The following is a 20,073-nucleotide window of genomic DNA, read 5'->3' on the forward strand; positions in this document are numbered from 1 at the left end:
AATCAGGACCGGCCAGATGTGATTATTGGGATGGCTCTGGATGTAGATCCCGGAATCCAGTTCTGATTTATAATGATGTGATTCATCTCTGCTTAGATACATTTTTATCTAGATTGTAACGAGATTTATATATAGAGAAATCTGCAGATCTATAGATCGGGGCGACCCACACTCACCGTGGAGAAGAACATGGTGAAGATGTAGACGGAGGCTTCTAGGAGGTAGTGACCCCGGAAGGCGATGAGGACGGGTGGAAGGAACATCAGGTTACTGAGGCACAGGAGGAGGGTGGAAAGGAGCTGGAAGCCGTATGTGAAGGCTTGGCTGTTATCCGTACATCCCCATCCGCTCCACCCTGAGAGAGAGACCGCATGGAGAGATCAGACATGGATCTACCCGGGACCACCATCCCATCATGTACAGTGCTATGACCACACATGTGCAACACGCAAGATTTCATTTCCTTTCGGATGCATTCATTAATGTAAGAATTTTGTTTGGATGCATCGGATTCATTTTCGGAATTTGTTTTGTACCTTCAGCATTCGTTTCATTTCATTCAAGGAATAGCGGTTGTTAAGGAGCGGGCAACCGCCGAGTCCTTAACAACCATGCCTCATCAGTGGGTTCCTCTGACAGCAGAATGTAAACAAAAAATGGCGGCATTAAAAAATGTAAAAAAAAAAAACATTGTGGGGTGTAACGGACCCCGGTCTCCTGCAATTGGGTATCTCCGTCAAGAAGCTGCTTCTCTGGCTCTCGAACACGAGACCAGTGAGTCTGGCTATTGCTACCCCAAGATCCAGACAACACCAGTCTTGGAGTAAACCAGGAGGTAGACTACTTTATATGAACACAGATACAAGATATATACACTCAGGGGACAATCCCCCCTCCTGCATAATGACACAGGGCGGGACAATCCCCCCTCCCTGCATAATGACACAGGGCGGGGCAATCCCCCCTCCCTGCATAATGACACAGGGCGGGACAATCCCCCCTCCCTGCATAATGACACAGGGCGGGACAATCCCCCCTCCTGCATAATGACACAGGGCGGGGCAATCCCCCCTCCCTGCATAATGACACAGGGCGGGGCAATCCCCCCTCCCTGCATAATGACACAGGGCGGGGCAATCCCCCCTCTCTGCATAATGACACAGGGCGGGACAATCCCCCCTCCCTGCATAATGACACAGGGTGGGACAATCCCCCCTCCCTGCATAATGACACAGGGCGGGGCAATCCCCCCTCTCTGCATAATGACACAGGGCGGGGCAATCCCCCCTCCCTGCATAATGACATGGCGGGACAATCCCCCCTCCCTGCATAATGACACAGGGCGGGGCAATCCCCCCTCCCTGCATAATGACACAGGGCGGGACAATCCCCCCTCTCTGCATAATGACACAGGACGAGACAATCCCCCCTCCCTGCATAATAACACAGGGCGGGGCAATCTACATTTAGTAACAAGAGACACACAGGTATTCAAACTTCACACCAGCTGACAGTCCCATCCCTCCCTGCATAATGACACCCCCCCCCCTGCATAATGACACAGGGCGGGGCAATCCCCCCTCCCTGCATAATGACACAGGGCGGGGCAATCCCCCCTCCCTGCATAATGACACAGGGCGGGGCAATCCCCCCTCCCTGCATAATGACACAGGGCGGGGCAATCCCCCCTCTCTGCATAATGACACAGGGCGGGACAATCCCCCCTCCCTGCATAATGACACAGGGCGGGGCAATCCCCCCTCCCTGCATAATGACACAGGGTGGGACAATCCCCCCTCCCTGCATAATGACACAGGGCGGGGCAATCCCCCCTCTCTGCATAATGACACAGGGCGGGGCAATCCCCCCTCCCTGCATAATGACATGGCGGGACAATCCCCCCTCCCTGCATAATGACACAGGGCGGGGCAATCCCCCCTCCCTGCATAATGACACAGGGCGGGACAATCCCCCCTCTCTGCATAATGACACAGGACGAGACAATCCCCCCTCCCTGCATAATAACACAGGGCGGGGCAATCTACATTTAGTAACAAGAGACACACAGGTATTCAAACTTCACACCAGCTGACAGTCCCATCCCTCCCTGCATAATGACATCCCCCCCCCTGCATAATGACACAGGGCGGGGCAATCCCCCCTCCCTGCATAATGACACAGGGCGGGGCAATCCCCCCTCTCTGCATAATGACACAGGGCGGGACAATCCCCCCTCTCTGCATAATGACACAGGGCGGGACAATCCCCCCTCCCTGCATAATGACACAGGGCGGGACAATCCCCCCTCTCTGCATAATGACACAGGGCGGGACAATCCCCCCTCTCTGCATAATGACACAGGGCGGGGCAATCCCCCTTCCCTGCATAATGACACAGGGCGGGGCAATCCCCCCTCTCTGCATAATGACAAAGGGCGGGACAATCCCCCCTCTCTGCATAATGACACAGGGCAGGGCAATCCCCCCTCTCTGCATAATGACACAGGGCAGGGCAATCCCCCCTCCCTGCATAATGACACAGGGCGGGGCAATCTACATTTAGTAACAAGAGACACACAGGTATTCAAACTTCACACCAGGTGACAGTCCCATCAGGAGGGAGGGCTGCTGGAGACACCCTAACCAAGCCAATACACATAAACACATACATCCCATAATAGTTTGCTCCCAAGCAAGACACACAATAGAACAATGGGATGCAACCACATGACATTACACAATCCACAACCCCCCACCCCAATATTAGGAAAGATCACCCTGTACCCCTAACAGGCACAGGGTGACTTACACATAAGAGGGATATGGGGAGCTGAGACAGGGGTCTCCCCACCTCTCCAAAGTGAGCTGTGTTCCATGGGCCCCCCACCCAAAGTGACACCCGTCACACGGGGTGCCCGCCAATCCATATCAGGCTCTTCGGGTCTAGTATGGATTTTGGGTGGACCCCACAACAATTGTTTTTTTAGTTTTGGCATGGGATCCCTGATAAAATTCATAACAGACCCTAGTACCCCCCGCCTTCATGAACCATATCAGGCTACACGCCCTCAACATGGGGAGGGTGCTTTGAGGTGCCCCCCAAAGCACCTTGTCCCCTTGTTGATGAGGACAAAGGTTTCTTCCACACAACCCTTGCCCAGTGGTTTTGGGGGGTGACTGAGCAGATTCTGTAAGCCCCATTTAACAACAGGACCCTGCTCCCCCCATGTGAATGATGATGGGGTATGTAGTACCCTCTATTAATTCACCAAAAAAGTGTCAAAAAAATAAAAAACAACAACAGCGTTTGAGAAGTCTTTTATTAAAAAAAAAACGATCCAATGTCAATCATGACAAGCATACGAAAACCCCCAAAAAACTCTTCATTGATTGTTTACATTCTGCTGTCGGGGAATCCCACTGACTGCAGATGAGTCATTGTTGTTAAGGACATGGCGGCCTCCCACTCCCTAACAACCAGCTTCACAATGAATCCAAATGATACGAAATTAACAAATGCATTCGTTAATTTAATTTCAAATATTTTTAATTTGTTTACATTCCGTAAAATGGCCATTTATAAATTCAGATACACTGAATCCCCGAAAATAACATTTCTGAAAAACAAATGTAAATGAACTAAAACACACATGTCTAGTTCTGACCACACCCAGGGACCGCCATCCCAATCCACCCATGCTGACTGACAGAGGTGACAGTGCCCCACCCCTAGACCCCTCAGTACAACCAAATTTCCCCCCAGCGTCCCTCTCAGTCTACTGCCTGAATACTTTCACACCAGCCCTGCCCCCACTGACTGACAGAGGTGACACTGCCCCACCCCTAGACCCCTCAGTGCCACCATTCTCACCAGCATCCCCCTCAGTCAACTGCCTGAATACTTCCACACCAGCCCTGCCCCCACTGACTGACAGAGGTGACACTGCCCCACCCCTAGACCCCTCAGTGCCACCATTCTCACCAGCATCCCCCTCAGTCAACTACCTGAATACTTCCACACCAGCCCTGTCCCTGCTGACTGACAGAGGTGACACTGCCCCACCCCTAGACCCCTCAGTACAACCAACTTTCCCCCCAGCGTCCCCCTCAGTCTACTGCCCGAATACTTCCACACCAGCCCTGTCCCTGCTGACTGACAGAGGTGATACTGCCCCACCCCTAGACCCCTCAGTGCCACCATTCTCCCCGGTGTCCCCCTCAGTCTACTGCTCGAGTACTTCCACACCAGCCCTGCCCCCGCTGATTGACAGAGGTGACACTGACCTACCCCAAGACCCCCTCAGTGCTGCCATCCTCCTCCGTCTTCTGCTTGAATACTTCCAGACCAGCCCCACCCCCACCAACTGACACGGGAGAAACTACCCCACCGTTAGACCCCTTAGTGTCACCATACTCCTTGGTGATCTTGACTGTCTACTGCTTGAATACTTCCAGACCAGCTCCTCCCCCGCTGACCGATAAGGTGACCTGCGTCCTACCTGCTCGGCACTCGCAGGCGGCGTAGAGGTAGTTGTTGGTCCTCAGCAGTTTGCACTGTCCATATGTTCCGCACTCATTAATACATGGCGAGAGGAAAGTGCGCAGGTTCAGCTCAGCACTGACGTTGTGACATGGCCGCCACCTGCAGGGAACGGACAAGGTGGGGGGATCAATCCTTTCCACATACAGCAGATATTCAGTATACAGATATTCATCCCATTGGGATCAGCTCCGTATACGACCAATGGGTGACCATCCCCCAGGCTGTCTCTGATTTGTCTACGTGCTCTATCATTATGGAGAACATTTATGAATCTTTACATAAAAGCTTGTCTTCTGCCAGCAAGGCCTCTGTGGGGAAGCAGTGGTCTCTCTGCAGAGGTCTGACACACCCTAGCTGAAGCAGAGATAGAGCCCTCCAGTCATCAAGGAGCATGAGCTTTGCTGATTGGAGAGTTCTAGCTCTGGTTCAGTTGGACCTCTGCAAAGAGACCCAAAAACTTCATAGCTACTATCGATGTTGGGGAAAGAAAATCACTTAAACATCTAGAAGTCGTTTCATAGACATAGAACTTCATCAATCACATGCAGTTCTCTCCTTGGTACGTGTATTATTCCCCCATCTCATTACTTATACCGGAGTTCCATAGAACCTAATAGACTCCACCAGTAAGAACCCTTCACCCGCTTACCTGGCCATTCCTCCCTCAGAAAAATGACTGAGGGCTCCAATGAAGGAGTGGTGGGGTTCCACATTAAAAATTAGGGAATTTCCCCCCCAAGGGAGCCTATCACTCTGTTTTAAACGCGTAAAGTGACAGCTGCCCTTTAAAGTCCAAGCTATAGTTTTGGATGGAGTTGGGAAGGATTAGAGCCTCTTTTGGGTTTGTATTGATATTTGTGTCCCATTGTGGAGATTCTCCCGACTTCCTGTCCCGGGAAATACAGTATCTATAGTCATGGACAATCTTCCAAAAGGAACAGAGAAAGAAACTGCAAAATGTTTTGTGTGCCAATCATACCATGTGAAATTGGATCAAAGTTTAAAGCTGTGGGTAGGAGGACTTACCCGTGCTGGGAGGTACACATAGAGCGTAGACTTAGATACCAAGTGCCAGTCTGGGGGTAAGGGATCCGGAGGCGGCTGACCGAGTTGCTGCTATTCACAGACAGAGAGAATCCAGAGAGGGAGTCTGTGGAGAGGAATGTGAGGAGAAGTCAGAGCAATGCAGAGAGGGGCAGGAGAGGAGCTCGGCTATAAACCGAGGTGTCTACAGACCTCAGATCCAGCATCCATGTAAAGAGGAGGAGGCCATCCTCAGGTAATGGTTGGTGTTAGGTAAAACAACAGCTTGGCCAGGAAAATTCCATCTCAATATTATTCCCCCAAGCAGGTCTGGAAGGATAATATCTCCATGGCACACTGAGGTCCTACAGACAGGAGAGCACCTGCCCATCCAACCATAACAAGTCAGATTAGGTGAAAGCTTTCTAATGTTTATTTCAGCTCTTGTTGTATCCCAACCCCTCTACTCCACCTTCAATGACTTCAGCTCTGAGAACTCGTTATACTCTCCAATCCTCCATCATCGTTGAGAAATATTGGCTGTGTACAGATATGGACACCAGTGACTGAACCACAAGACAAAATTATGTCAGGAGGCTCATTGCCCCAAAGGATGATGAGAATGATAGGAACACTGACCTGTCTGACAGGTGATGGAGGAGTTGTCACCGAGGATCAGTGGGACTCCATGGTTTAGACACCCGAAGACTGTCACGTTCTCTCCTTGGACAGAAGACTACAGGGGGGAGACCGTGCCATGAGGGGGTAGAGAGCATTACATAGATGGAAGAGAAAACAAGACAATGTCAATACTGTGGTGGCCAACGGTAACCCACCAAACCAAGCTCCACCAGCTTAACATGACTTCTATTCATTAGACCTCCTTTGCCTAATTCACACCCGCCCATTCTAACACGATATGTCATTTACCTATCGTCTGTGTCCTATATTCTGTCTGTCTACCTCAGATGATGCAAGATAAAGCTGTACTATGTCCAAAGAAATGGGTTTGCTTTAATGGCAGCCCCACCAGCTGACTCCCTTCCTTCACCCAGATAGTGAAGTGACATACAGAGGAACATATGAATCTCCCTCTCTTCCTACATGAAAGCTCTGGTGCTTGGTGGTTGTCTATGAGGCATCCAGCACTGAAGCTTCCACAGAACCTAAGTCCTCTCTCCTGCTGGTGAAAGGAGTGGAAGAGTAATAAAGGGAAGGTGACAATTGGCAGCTATAGAGGCCACTAATAAAGTTAACCTGTTGCCTTGCCCTCCATGAACAAAGAACGATTCAGGTTAAGGTCATCAACCTCACACATATTGTCCCTGTCCCTTGAAGGACTCTAGCACCCTAGTGAACCATACAGTACATCCATCATCATAATCACATGACCCATACTGGTTGGTGCCCTCAGGCTCTATTGTTACTCACAACATTGAGACGCACTTCCAGGTTGAGGACCCCTCCACTGTCCAGTACAGGTAGAAGATTGACACTGAACACGGCAGGACGGTCTGGTGGAACTGACACGTTGGGTCCGAAGAATATGTAGAAATGAACTGAGAACGTGTCCAGCTCGTTTCTCAGGGTGGGCCGTATGGGCCAACAAGATGGCTGGAGGATGGTGGCGTTACCCCAAGACATGTTCCCAGCTGACAGAGAGACTCCAGGGGCTGGGAGGCCTTCTAAGGAAGCCAATCCACCTGCTGCTCCAAAAGACTGAGGCATGTTTAAGGAGGAACTGGGAGCGATGGGCCCACGGGAGAGTCCAGGCCGAGAACAGTCTGCCAGGAGAAGAAAGCCAACATTTTAATGGTAAACACCTTACAAACCTCCCACCAGGCTCCGCAACCCCAGCACTCACCTTGTAGCTGCGTAGTCAGCTGGAAATAGATAGCAGTGCCCGCCATTCCTGTCCGCTCCACCAACACGTAATACCAGTGCTGCCAGAGTGGCAGTGCCAGGAGGAGCTGACATACAGAGGAGGACGTACAATCTTGGCTGGAAGAATTGTGCAGAGGAGGGGCTTTGGCACGCAATCTTAGCAGGAGAGGACAACTGTCAGCAGTGCGTACACCAGTACGGCAACCAAGGAGACTGACCCGCAATCCCGAGGTGAACTGAGGAATGAAGACTCTGAAAGAGCAAGAAGAAGGGGTAGGTATGGATCGTGTGGGTACTTCTTATCCTGTGGAGGACAGAGAGTGGGAACTCCAACATGACGGAAGTGCAGTAAATCTTATTTCAGATGATAGAAGGGCACAAGAGATTGCCGACATGTTTTGGGGCTTAGAACTCCCCCTTCATCAGTGCTGGGAAGTTAGACAAAAAATAATAACATGAAGGTCTAATTATACAGACATGTTTACGATGTCTTAATAGCGAGATGTGGTTTATACAGTATATGACATACGCATGGCATGTCCTGGTATTAGAACATCTGAAAATGTGTAAATAGATCGTCATTTTATCTTATCCTATTTCCCAGTCCTGATGAAAGGGACTACTAAATCCCAAAACACGTCAGATTTGACCACCTGTCATGAAAAAAAAAATGTTTACTTCACGTACACCCTAATTATGGTGATCTCACCCTCTCCACATTTTTAGACTACTTCAAGAACCTACAAAGATGATAGAGAACTTGTATAAAAAGTCCAGTCTTGATCGTCCAGAAAGTGCCCCCCCCAGGCCCCTGCTAGAGCACACAATGTAAAACCTTCCCCTCCCCCATCTGTGCTGTCACAGCGTACTTAGGGGACACTGAATGGCTAATCCACAGAACGTCAGACTCAAGAACAGAGACTACTCACTTGTAGAGAGCAGAGCGATTGTGTGGAGGAAGCATCTGCTCCGTAACGTATCCGGGATACAGGACTGGCACACCAACTGCCCTTTGTACAATGAGCTGTGGCTGGAAGAGGTACTGGCATTCATCGTGTAAACCCTGCATACACAGAGAGACGATTAGATGGAGTGATATCAGAGATGGGGAATTCAGAATGGGATAAGAGTTGGCTACACTGGATACAATAGGGAAGGAGATGGCGGTGGATGGAGGTGATGACAGTCGGGTACACTAGATACAATATGGAAGGAGATGGCGGTGGATCGAGGTGATGACAGTCGGGTACACTAGATACAATATGGAAGGAGATGGCGGTGGATGGAGGTGATGACAGTCGGGTACACTGGATACAATAGGGAAGGAGATGGCGGTGGATGGAGGTGATGACAGTCGGGTACACTGGATACAATATGGAAGGAGATGGTGGTGGATGGAGGTGATGACAGTCGGGTACACTAGATACAATAGGGAAGGAGATGGCGGTGGATGGAGGTGATGACAGTCGGGTACACTACATACAATAGGGATGGAGATGGCGGTGGATGGAGGTGATGACAGTCGGGTACACTGGATACAATAGGGAAGGAGATGGCGGTGGATGGAGGTGATGACAGTCGGGTACACTAGATACAATAGGGAAGGAGATGGCGGTGGATGGAGGTGATGACAGTCGGGTACCCTAGATACAATATGGAAGGAGATGGCGGTGGACGGAGGTGATGACAGTCGAGTACACTGGATACAATATGGAAGGAGATGGCGGTGAACGGAGGTGATGACAGTCGAGTACACTGGATACAATATGGAAGGAGATGGCGGTGAACGGAGGTGATGACAGTCGGGTACACTGGATACAATTGGGAAGGAGATGGCGGTGGATGGAGGTGATGACAGTTGGGTACACTGGATACAATAGGGAAGGAGATGGTGGTGGATGGATGTGATGACAGTCGGGTACACTGGATACAATATGGAAGGAGATGGCGGTGGATAGAGGTGATGACAGTTGGGTACACTAGATACAATAGGGAAGGAGATGGAGGTGGATGGAGGTGATGACTGTCGGGTACACTAGATACAATAGGGAAGGAGATGGCGGTGGATGGAGGTGATGACAGTCGGGTACACTGGATACAATATGGAAGGAGATGGTGGTGGATGGAGGTGATGACTGTCGGGTACACTAGATACAATAGGGAAGGAGATGGCGGTGGATGGAGGTGATGACAGTCGGGTACACTGGATACAATAGGGAAGGAGATGGCAGTGGATGGAGGTGATGACAGTTGGGTACACTACATACAATAGGGAAGGAGATGGCAGTGGATGGAGTTGATGACAGTTGGGTACACTACATACAATAGGGAAGGAGATGGCGGTGGATGGAGGTGATGACAGTCGGGTACACTAGATACAATATGGAAGGAGATGGCGGTGGATGGAGGTGATGACAGTCGGGTACACTGGATACAATATGGAAGGAGATGGCGGTGGATGGAGATGATGACAGTCGGGTACACCAGATACAATAGGGAAGGAGATGGCGGTGATGAATGTCGGGTGCACTACATACAATAGGGAAGGAGATGGCAGTGGATGGAGGTGATGACAGTCGGGTACACTGGATACAATAGGGAAGGAGATGGTGGTGGATGGAGGTGATGACAGTCGGGTACACTAGATACAATAGGGAAGGAGATGGCGGTGGATGGAGGTGATGACAGTCGGGTACACTACATACAATAGGGATGGAGATGGCGGTGGATGGAGGTGATGACAGTCGGGTACACTGGATACAATAGGGAAGGAGATGGCGGTGGATGGAGGTGATGACAGTCGGGTACACTAGATACAATAGGGAAGGAGATGGCGGTGGATGGAGGTGATGACAGTCGGGTACCCTAGATACAATATGGAAGGAGATGGCGGTGGACGGAGGTGATGACAGTCGAGTACACTGGATACAATATGGAAGGAGATGGCGGTGAACGGAGGTGATGACAGTCGAATACACTGGATACAATATGGAATGAGATGGCGGTGGATGGAGGTGATGACAGTCGAGTACACTGGATACAATTGGGAAGGAGATGGCGGTGGATGGAGGTGATGGCAGTTAAGTACACTACATACAATAGGGAAGGAGATGGCGGTGGATGGAGGTGATGACAGTTGGGTACACTGGATACAATAGGGAAGGAGATGGTGGTGGATGGATGTGATGACAGTCGGGTACACTGGATACAATATGGAAGGAGATGGCGGTGGATGGAGGTGATGACTGTCGGGTACACTAGATACAATAGGGAAGGAGATGGAGGTGGATGGAGGTGATGACTGTCGGGTACACTAGATACAATAGGGAAGGAGATGGCGGTGGATGGAGGTGATGACAGTCGGGTACACTGGATACAATATGGAAGGAGATGGTGGTGGATGGAGGTGATGACTGTCGGGTACACTAGATACAATAGGGAAGGAGATGGCGGTGGATGGAGGTGATGACAGTCGGGTACACTGGATACAATAGGGAAGGAGATGGCAGTGGATGGAGGTGATGACAGTTGGGTACACTACATACAATAGGGAAGGAGATGGCAGTGGATGGAGTTGATGACAGTTGGGTACACTACATACAATAGGGAAGGAGATGGCGGTGGATGGAGGTGATGACAGTCGGGTACACTAGATACAATATGGAAGGAGATGGCGGTGGATGGAGGTGATGACAGTCGGGTACACTGGATACAATATGGAAGGAGATGGCGGTGGATGGAGATGATGACAGTCGGGTACACCAGATACAATAGGGAAGGAGATGGCGGTGATGAATGTCGGGTGCACTACATACAATAGGGAAGGAGATGGCAGTGGATGGAGGTGATGACAGTCGGGTACACTGGATACAATAGAGAAGGAGATGGCGGTGGATGGAGGTGATGACAGTCGGGTACACTGGATACAATAGGGAAGGAGATGGCGGTGGATGGAGGTGATGACAGTCGGGTACACTGGATACAATAGAGAAGGAGATGGCGGTGGATGGAGGTGATGACAGTCGGGTACACTGGATACAATAGGGAAGGAGATGGCGGTGGATGGAGGTGATGACAGTCGGGTACACTACATACAATAGGGAAGGAGATGGCGGTGGATGGAGGTGATGACAGTCGGGTACACTGGATACAATAGGGAAGGAGATGGCGGTGGATGGAGGTGATGACAGTTGGGTACACTAGATACAATATGGAAGGAGATGGCGGTGGATGGAGGTGATGACAGTCGGGTGCACTACATACAATAGGGAAGGAGATGGCAGTGGATGGAGGTGATGACAGTCGGGTACACTGGATACAATATGGAAGGAGATGGCGGTGGATAGAGGTGATGACAGTTGGGTACACTAGATACAATAGGGAAGGAGATGGAGGTGGATGGAGGTGATGACTGTCGGGTACACTAGATACAATAGGGAAGGAGATGGCGGTGGATGGAGGTGATGACAGTCGGGTACACTGGATACAATATGGAAGGAGATGGTGGTGGATGGAGGTGATGACAGTTGGGTACACTACATACAATAGGGAAGGAGATGGCAGTGGATGGAGTTGATGACAGTTGGGTACACTACATACAATAGGGAAGGAGATGGCGGTGGATGGAGGTGATGACAGTCGGGGGGTACACTAGATACAATATGGAAGGAGATGGTGGTGGATGGAGGTGATGACAGTTGGGTACACTACATACAATAGGGAAGGAGATGGAGGTGGATGGAGGTGATGACTGTCGGGTACACTAGATACAATAGGGAAGGAGATGGCCGTGGATGGAGGTGATGACAGTCGGGTACACTGGATACAATATGGAAGGAGATGGCGGTGGATAGAGGTGATGACAGTTGGGTACACTAGATACAATAGGGAAGGAGATGGAGGTGGATGGAGGTGATGACTGTCGGGTACACTAGATACAATAGGGAAGGAGATGGCGGTGGATGGAGGTGATGACAGTCGGGTACACTGGATACAATATGGAAGGAGATGGTGGTGGATGGAGGTGATGACAGTCGGGTACACTGGATACAATAGGGAAGGAGATGGCGGTGGATGGAGGTGATGACAGTCGGGTACACTACATACAATAGGGAAGGAGATGGCGGTGGATGGAGGTGATGACAGTCGGGTACACTGGATACAATAGGGAAGGAGATGGCGGTGGATGGAGGTGATGACAGTCGGGTACACTGGATACAATAGGGAAGGAGATGGCGGTGGATGGAGGTGATGACAGTTGGGTACACTAGATACAATATGGAAGGAGATGGCGGTGGATGGAGGTGATGACAGTCGGGTGCACTACATACAATAGGGAAGGAGATGGCAGTGGATGGAGGTGATGACAGTCGGGTACACTGGATACAATATGGAAGGAGATGGCGGTGAATGGAGGTGATGACAGTCGGGTACACTAGATACAATATGGAAGGAGATAGCGGTGGATGGAGGTGATGACAGTCGGGTACACTAGATACAATATGGAAGAAGATGGCGGTGGATGGAGGTGATGACAGTCGGGTACACTGGATACAATAGGGAAGGAGATGGTGGTGGATGGATGTGATGACAGTCGGGTACACTAGATACAATAGGGAAGGAGATGGCAGTGGATGGAGGTGATGACAGTCGGGTACACTAGATACAATAGGGAAGGAGATGGCGGTGGATGGAGGTGATGACAGTCGGGTACACTACATACAATAGGGAAGGAGATGGAGGTGGATGGAGGTGATGACTGTCGGGTACACTAGATACAATAGGGAAGGAGATGGCGGTGGATGGAGGTGATGACAGTCGGGTACACTGGATACAATATGGAAGGAGATGGTGGTGGATGGAGGTGATGACAGTTGGGTACACTACATACAATAGGGAAGGAGATGGCAGTGGATGGAGTTGATGACAGTTGGGTACACTACATACAATAGGGAAGGAGATGGCGGTGGATGGAGGTGATGACAGTCGGGGGGTACACTAGATACAATATGGAAGGAGATGGTGGTGGATGGAGGTGATGACAGTTGGGTACACTACATACAATAGGGAAGGAGATGGAGGTGGATGGAGGTGATGACTGTCGGGTACACTAGATACAATAGGGAAGGAGATGGCCGTGGATGGAGGTGATGACAGTCGGGTACACTGGATACAATATGGAAGGAGATGGCGGTGGATAGAGGTGATGACAGTTGGGTACACTAGATACAATAGGGAAGGAGATGGAGGTGGATGGAGGTGATGACTGTCGGGTACACTAGATACAATAGGGAAGGAGATGGCGGTGGATGGAGGTGATGACAGTCGGGTACACTGGATACAATATGGAAGGAGATGGTGGTGGATGGAGGTGATGACAGTCGGGTACACTGGATACAATAGGGAAGGAGATGGCGGTGGATGGAGGTGATGACAGTCGGGTACACTACATACAATAGGGAAGGAGATGGCGGTGGATGGAGGTGATGACAGTCGGGTACACTGGATACAATAGGGAAGGAGATGGCGGTGGATGGAGGTGATGACAGTCGGGTACACTGGATACAATAGGGAAGGAGATGGCGGTGGATGGAGGTGATGACAGTTGGGTACACTAGATACAATATGGAAGGAGATGGCGGTGGATGGAGGTGATGACAGTCGGGTGCACTACATACAATAGGGAAGGAGATGGCAGTGGATGGAGGTGATGACAGTCGGGTACACTGGATACAATATGGAAGGAGATGGTGGTGGATGGATGTGATGACAGTCGGGTACACTAGATACAATAGGGAAGGAGATGGCGGTGGATGGAGGTGATGACTGTCGGGTACACTAGATACAATAGGGAAGGAGATGGCAGTGGATGGAGGTGATGACAGTCGGGTACACTAGATACAATAGGGAAGGAGATGGCGGTGGATGGAGGTGATGACAGTCGGGTACACTACATACAATAGGGATGGAGATGGCGGTGGATGGAGGTGATGACAGTCGGGTACACTGGATACAATAGGGAAGGAGATGGCGGTGGATGGAGGTGATGACAGTCGGGTACACTAGATACAATAGGGAAGGAGATGGCGGTGGATGGAGGTGATGACAGTCGGGTACCCTAGATACAATATGGAAGGAGATGGCGGTGGACGGAGGTGATGACAGTCGAGTACACTGGATACAATATGGAAGGAGATGGCGGTGAACGGAGGTGATGACAGTCGAATACACTGGATACAATATGGAATGAGATGGCGGTGGATGGAGGTGATGACAGTTAAGTACACTACATACAATAGGGAAGGAGATGGCGGTGGATGGAGGTGATGGCAGTTAAGTACACTACATACAATAGGGAAGGAGATGGCGGTGGATGGAGGTGATGACAGTTGGGTACACTGGATACAATAGGGAAGGAGATGGTGGTGGATGGATGTGATGACAGTCGGGTACACTGGATACAATAGGGAAGGAGATGGAGGTGGATGGAGGTGATGACTGTCGGGTACACTAGATACAATAGGGAAGGAGATGGCGGTGGATGGAGGTGATGACAGTCGGGTACACTGGATACAATATGGAAGGAGATGGTGGTGGATGGAGGTGATGACAGTTGGGTACACTACATACAATAGGGAAGGAGATGGCAGTGGATGGAGTTGATGACAGTTGGGTACACTACATACAATAGGGAAGGAGATGGCGGTGGATGGAGGTGATGACAGTCGGGGGGTACACTAGATACAATATGGAAGGAGATGGTGGTGGATGGAGGTGATGACAGTCGGGTACACTAGATACAATATGGAAGAAGATGGCGGTGGATGGAGGTGATGACAGTCGGGTACACTGGATACAATAGGGAAGGAGATGGCGGTTTATGGAGGTAATGACAGTCGGGTACTCTAGATACAATATGGAAGGAGATGGTGGTGGATGGATGTGATGACAGTCGGGTACACTAGATACAATAGGGAAGGAGATGGCGGTGGATGGAGGTGATGACTGTCGGGTACACTAGATACAATAGGGAAGGAGATGGCAGTGGATGGAGGTGATGACAGTCGGGTACACTAGATACAATAGGGAAGGAGATGGCGGTGGATGGAGGTGATGACAGTCGGGTACACTACATACAATAGGGATGGAGATGGCGGTGGATGGAGGTGATGACAGTCGGGTACACTGGATACAATAGGGAAGGAGATGGCGGTGGATGGAGGTGATGACAGTCGGGTACACTAGATACAATAGGGAAGGAGATGGCGGTGGATGGAGGTGATGACAGTCGGGTACCCTAGATACAATATGGAAGGAGATGGCGGTGGACGGAGGTGATGACAGTCGAGTACACTGGATACAATATGGAAGGAGATGGCGGTGAACGGAGGTGATGACAGTCGAATACACTGGATACAATATGGAATGAGATGGCGGTGGATGGAGGTGATGACAGTTAAGTACACTACATACAATAGGGAAGGAGATGGCGGTGGATGGAGGTGATGGCAGTTAAGTACACTACATACAATAGGGAAGGAGATGGCGGTGGATGGAGGTGATGACAGTTGGGTACACTGGATACAATAGGGAAGGAGATGGTGGTGGATGGATGTGATGACAGTCGGGTACACTGGATACAATAGGGAAGGAGATGGAGGTGGATGGAGGTGATGACTGTCGGGTACACTAGATACAATAGGGAAGGAGATGGCGGTGGATGGAGGTGATGACAGTCGGGTACACTAGATACAATAGGGAAGGAGATGGCGGTGGATGGAGGTGATGACAGTCGGGTACACTGGATACAATATGGAAGGAGATGGTGGTGGATGGAGGTGATGACAGTTGGGTACACTACATACAATAGGGAAGGAGATGGCAGTGGATGGAGTTGATGACAATTGGGTACACTACATACAATAGGGAAGGAGATGGCGGTGGATGGAGGTGATGACAGTCGGGGGGTACACTAGATACAATATGGAAGGAGATGGTGGTGGATGGAGGTGATGACAGTTGGGTACACTACATACAATAGGGAAGGAGATGGAGGTGGATGGAGGTGATGACTGTCGGGTACACTAGGTACAATAGGGAAGGAGATGGCCGTGGATGGAGGTGATGACAGTCGGGTACACTGGATACAATAGGGAAGGAGATGGCCGTGGATGGAGGTGATGACAGTCGGGTACACTGGATACAATATGGAAGGAGATGGCGGTGGATAGAGGTGATGACAGTTGGGTACACTAGATACAATAGGGAAGGAGATGGCGGTGGATGGAGGTGATGACAGTCGGGTACACTGGATACAATATGGAAGGAGATGGCGGTGGATGGAGATGATGACAGTCGGGTACACCAGATACAATAGGGAAGGAGATGGCGGTGATGAATGTCGGGTGCACTACATACAATAGGGAACGAGATGGCGGTGGATGGAGGTGATGACAGTCGGGTACACTGGATACAATAGGGAAGGAGATGGCGGTGGATGGAGGTGATGACAGTTGGGTACACTAGATACAATATGGAAGGAGATGGCGGTGGATGGAGGTGATGACAGTCGGGTGCACTACATACAATAGGGAAGGAGATGGCAGTGGATGGAGGTGATGACAGTCGGGTACACTGGATACAATATGGAAGGAGATGGCGGTGGATGGAGGTGATGACAGTCGGGGTACACTAGATACAATAGGGAAGGAGATGGCGGTGGATGGAGGTGATGACTGTCGGGTACACTAGATACAATATGGAAGGAGATGGCGGTGGATGGAGGTGATGACAGTCGGGTACACTACATACAATATGGAAGGAGATGGTGGTGGATGGAGGTGATGACAGTCGGGTACACTAGATACAATAGGGAAGGAGATGGCGGTGGATGGAGGTGATGACAGTCGGGTACACTGGATACAATAGGGAAGGAGATGGCGGTGGATGGAGGTGATGACAGTCGGGTACACTGGATATAATAGGGAAGGAGATGGTGGTGGATGGAGGTGATGACAGTCGGGTACACTGGATACAATAGGGAAGGAGATGGCGGTGGATGGAGGTGATGACAGTCGGGTACACTGGATATAATATGGAAGGAGATGGCAGTGGATGGAGGTGATGACAGTCGGGTACACTAGATACAATAGGGAAGGAGATGGCGGTGGATGGAGGTGATGACAGTCGGGTACACTGGATACAATATGGAAGGAGATGGCGGTGGATGGAGGTGATGACAGTCGGGGTACACTGGATACAATATGGAAGGAGATGGTGGTGGATGGAGGTGATGACAGTCGGGTACACTGGATACAATATGGAAGGAGATGGTGGTGGATGGAGGTGATGACAGTCGGGTACACTGGATACAATATGGAAGGAGATGGCGGTGGATGGAGGTGATGACAGTCGGGTACACTGGATACAATATGGAAGGAGATGGCGGTGGATGGAGGTGATGACAGTCGGGTACACTAGATACAATATGGAAGGAGATGGTGGTGGATGGAGGTGATGACAGTCGGGTACACTGGATACAATAGGGAAGGAGATGGCGGTGGATGGAGGTGATGACAGTCGGGTACACTGGATATAATATGGAAGGAGATGGTGGTGGATGGAGGTGATGACAGTCGGGTACACTGGATACAATAGGGAAGGAGATGGCGGTGGATGGAGGTGATGACAGTCGGGTACACTAGATACAATATGGAAGGAGATGGCGGTGGATGGAGGTGATGACAGTCGGGTACACTAGATACAATAGGGAAGGAGATGGCGGTGGATGGAGGTGATGACAGTCGGGTACACTAGATACAATAGGGAAGGAGATGGCGGTGGATGGAGGTGATGACAGTCGGGTACACTGGATACAATAGGGAAGGAGATGGCGGTGGATGGAGGTGATGACAGTCGGGTACACTGGATACAATATGGAAGGAGATGGCGGTGGATGGAGGTGATGACAGTCGGGTACACTGGATACAATAGGGAAGGAGATGGCGGTGGATGGAGGTGATGACAGTCGGGTACACTGGATACAATATGGAAGGAGATGGCGGTGGATGGAGGTGATGACAGTCGGGTACACTGGATACAATATGGAAGGAGATGGCGGTGGATGGAGGTGATGACAGTCGGGTACACTAGATACAATAGGGAAGGAGATGGCGGTGGATGGAGGTGATGACAGTCGGGTACACTAGATACAATAGGGAAGGAGATGGCGGTGGATGGAGGTGATGACAGTCGGGTACACTGGATACAATATGGAAGGAGATGGTGGTGGATGGAGGTGATGACAGTCGGGTACACTGGATACAATAGGGAAGGAGATGGCGGTGGATGGAGGTGATGACAGTCGGGTACACTGGATACAATATGGAAGGAGATGGTGGTGGATGGAGGTGATGACAGTCGGGTACACTGGATACAATATGGAAGGAGATGGCGGTGGATGGAGGTGATGGAGTCCTCAAAGTAGAAGAGGGATTCTAGTGGAAAACCCTTTAGTCGTGTTACGAGGATGTGAGTGAGGAGGACATTAGCAGTCCCAGAGTAGAGTGAACAATGCAGGCTTGGATAATATCTCTGGGTGAGGTTGGTGGTTTGAAGGACACATTAGTCTCAGTTCAGGTCTGGAAATGTTTTCGCACCTTAATTGTGATCTTCCCATTATCTTTGGGTAGGTGGGCGGCTAGGAACCAATCTCCAGGAAGAGGACTTGTGACATTAAACACTCCAGTGGTTCTGTTTGGAAGGGTCCAGGTGAGCGTGAGTGTGAATGAGCCGGGTACAGCGGTGTCTCGTGGGAAGTGAGCATTTAATGGGTTGATAACAGGTGGAGCGCCAGGCCTGAAGTATCTGCAGAAAGAACAGAATATGGCGGAGTTACAATTTGTAGCTGTAATCCTACTACAGAAGAAGACACCTCATAATGGGCACAGTGGATGTACAGACCCAGGAACTCCACACAGGGATGGTGGGAACCCCTCATAATGGGCACAGTGGATGTACAGACCCGGGAACTCAGCAAAGGGATGGTCGGAATCCCTCATAATGGGAACAGCAGGTGTACAGACTTGGGAATTTAGCACAGGGATGGTGGGAACCCCTCATAATGGGCACAGCAGATGTACAGCCCAGGGAACTCTGCACAGGGATGGAGGGAACCCCTCATAATGAAAACAAGGGGTGTACAGACCAGGGAACTCGGCATAGGGATGATGAGAACCCCTCATAATGGGCACAGCAGGTGTACAGACCTGGGAACTCAGCACAAGGATGGCGGGAACGCCTCATAAATGGCACAGCAGGTGTACAGACTCGGGAACTCAGCACAGGGATAGTGGGAACCCCTCATAATGGGCACAGCGGGGGTACAGACGTGGGAACTCAGCACAGGGATGGTAGGAACCCCTCATAATGGGCACAGCGGGGGTACAGTTATAACTATCTGTATATTCCTTATATCCAGTTCTTCTGAAGTATTCCCCATTAGCCCCTCCCATAGCCCAGTCTGAGGACGTACACTGTGACACTGCGGTCAGGGCAGTTGTCACCGAAGGTTCCCCCCTGCTCCTTGAAGGTAATGAGGTTCCACACAGCAATAACCGTGTCCTC

The 20,073-nt window shown here is 50.6% G+C and overlaps 1 protein-coding gene across 1 annotated transcript in view; it reads right to left on the minus strand.

Annotated features, from left to right (window-relative positions):
• The window catches only part of TMEM8B (transmembrane protein 8B), a 33,166-nt gene extending 13,099 nt beyond the window's left edge, over positions 1-20,067 (minus strand). Inside the window, exons 1-9 of the mRNA XM_089655625.1 lie at positions 19,982-20,067; positions 19,107-19,314; positions 8,379-8,512; positions 7,430-7,701; positions 6,997-7,349; positions 6,205-6,301; positions 5,569-5,692; positions 4,499-4,641; positions 177-355 (exon numbers count right to left, since the gene is read on the minus strand). Coding sequence (XP_089511751.1) covers positions 177-355; positions 4,499-4,641; positions 5,569-5,692; positions 6,205-6,301; positions 6,997-7,349; positions 7,430-7,701; positions 8,379-8,413 — 1,203 coding nt within the window. The 5' untranslated portion in view covers positions 8,414-8,512; positions 19,107-19,314; positions 19,982-20,067. The remainder of the gene's footprint in view (positions 1-176; positions 356-4,498; positions 4,642-5,568; positions 5,693-6,204; positions 6,302-6,996; positions 7,350-7,429; positions 7,702-8,378; positions 8,513-19,106; positions 19,315-19,981) is intronic.
• Positions 20,068-20,073: the final 6 nt, after the last annotated feature.

The sequence above is a fragment of the Staurois parvus genome, unplaced genomic scaffold (genome assembly GCF_062004578.1).
Source record: "Staurois parvus isolate SC_StPar_1 unplaced genomic scaffold, SC_StPar_1.0 ptg000857l, whole genome shotgun sequence".
NCBI lineage: Eukaryota > Metazoa > Chordata > Amphibia > Anura > Ranidae > Staurois > Staurois parvus.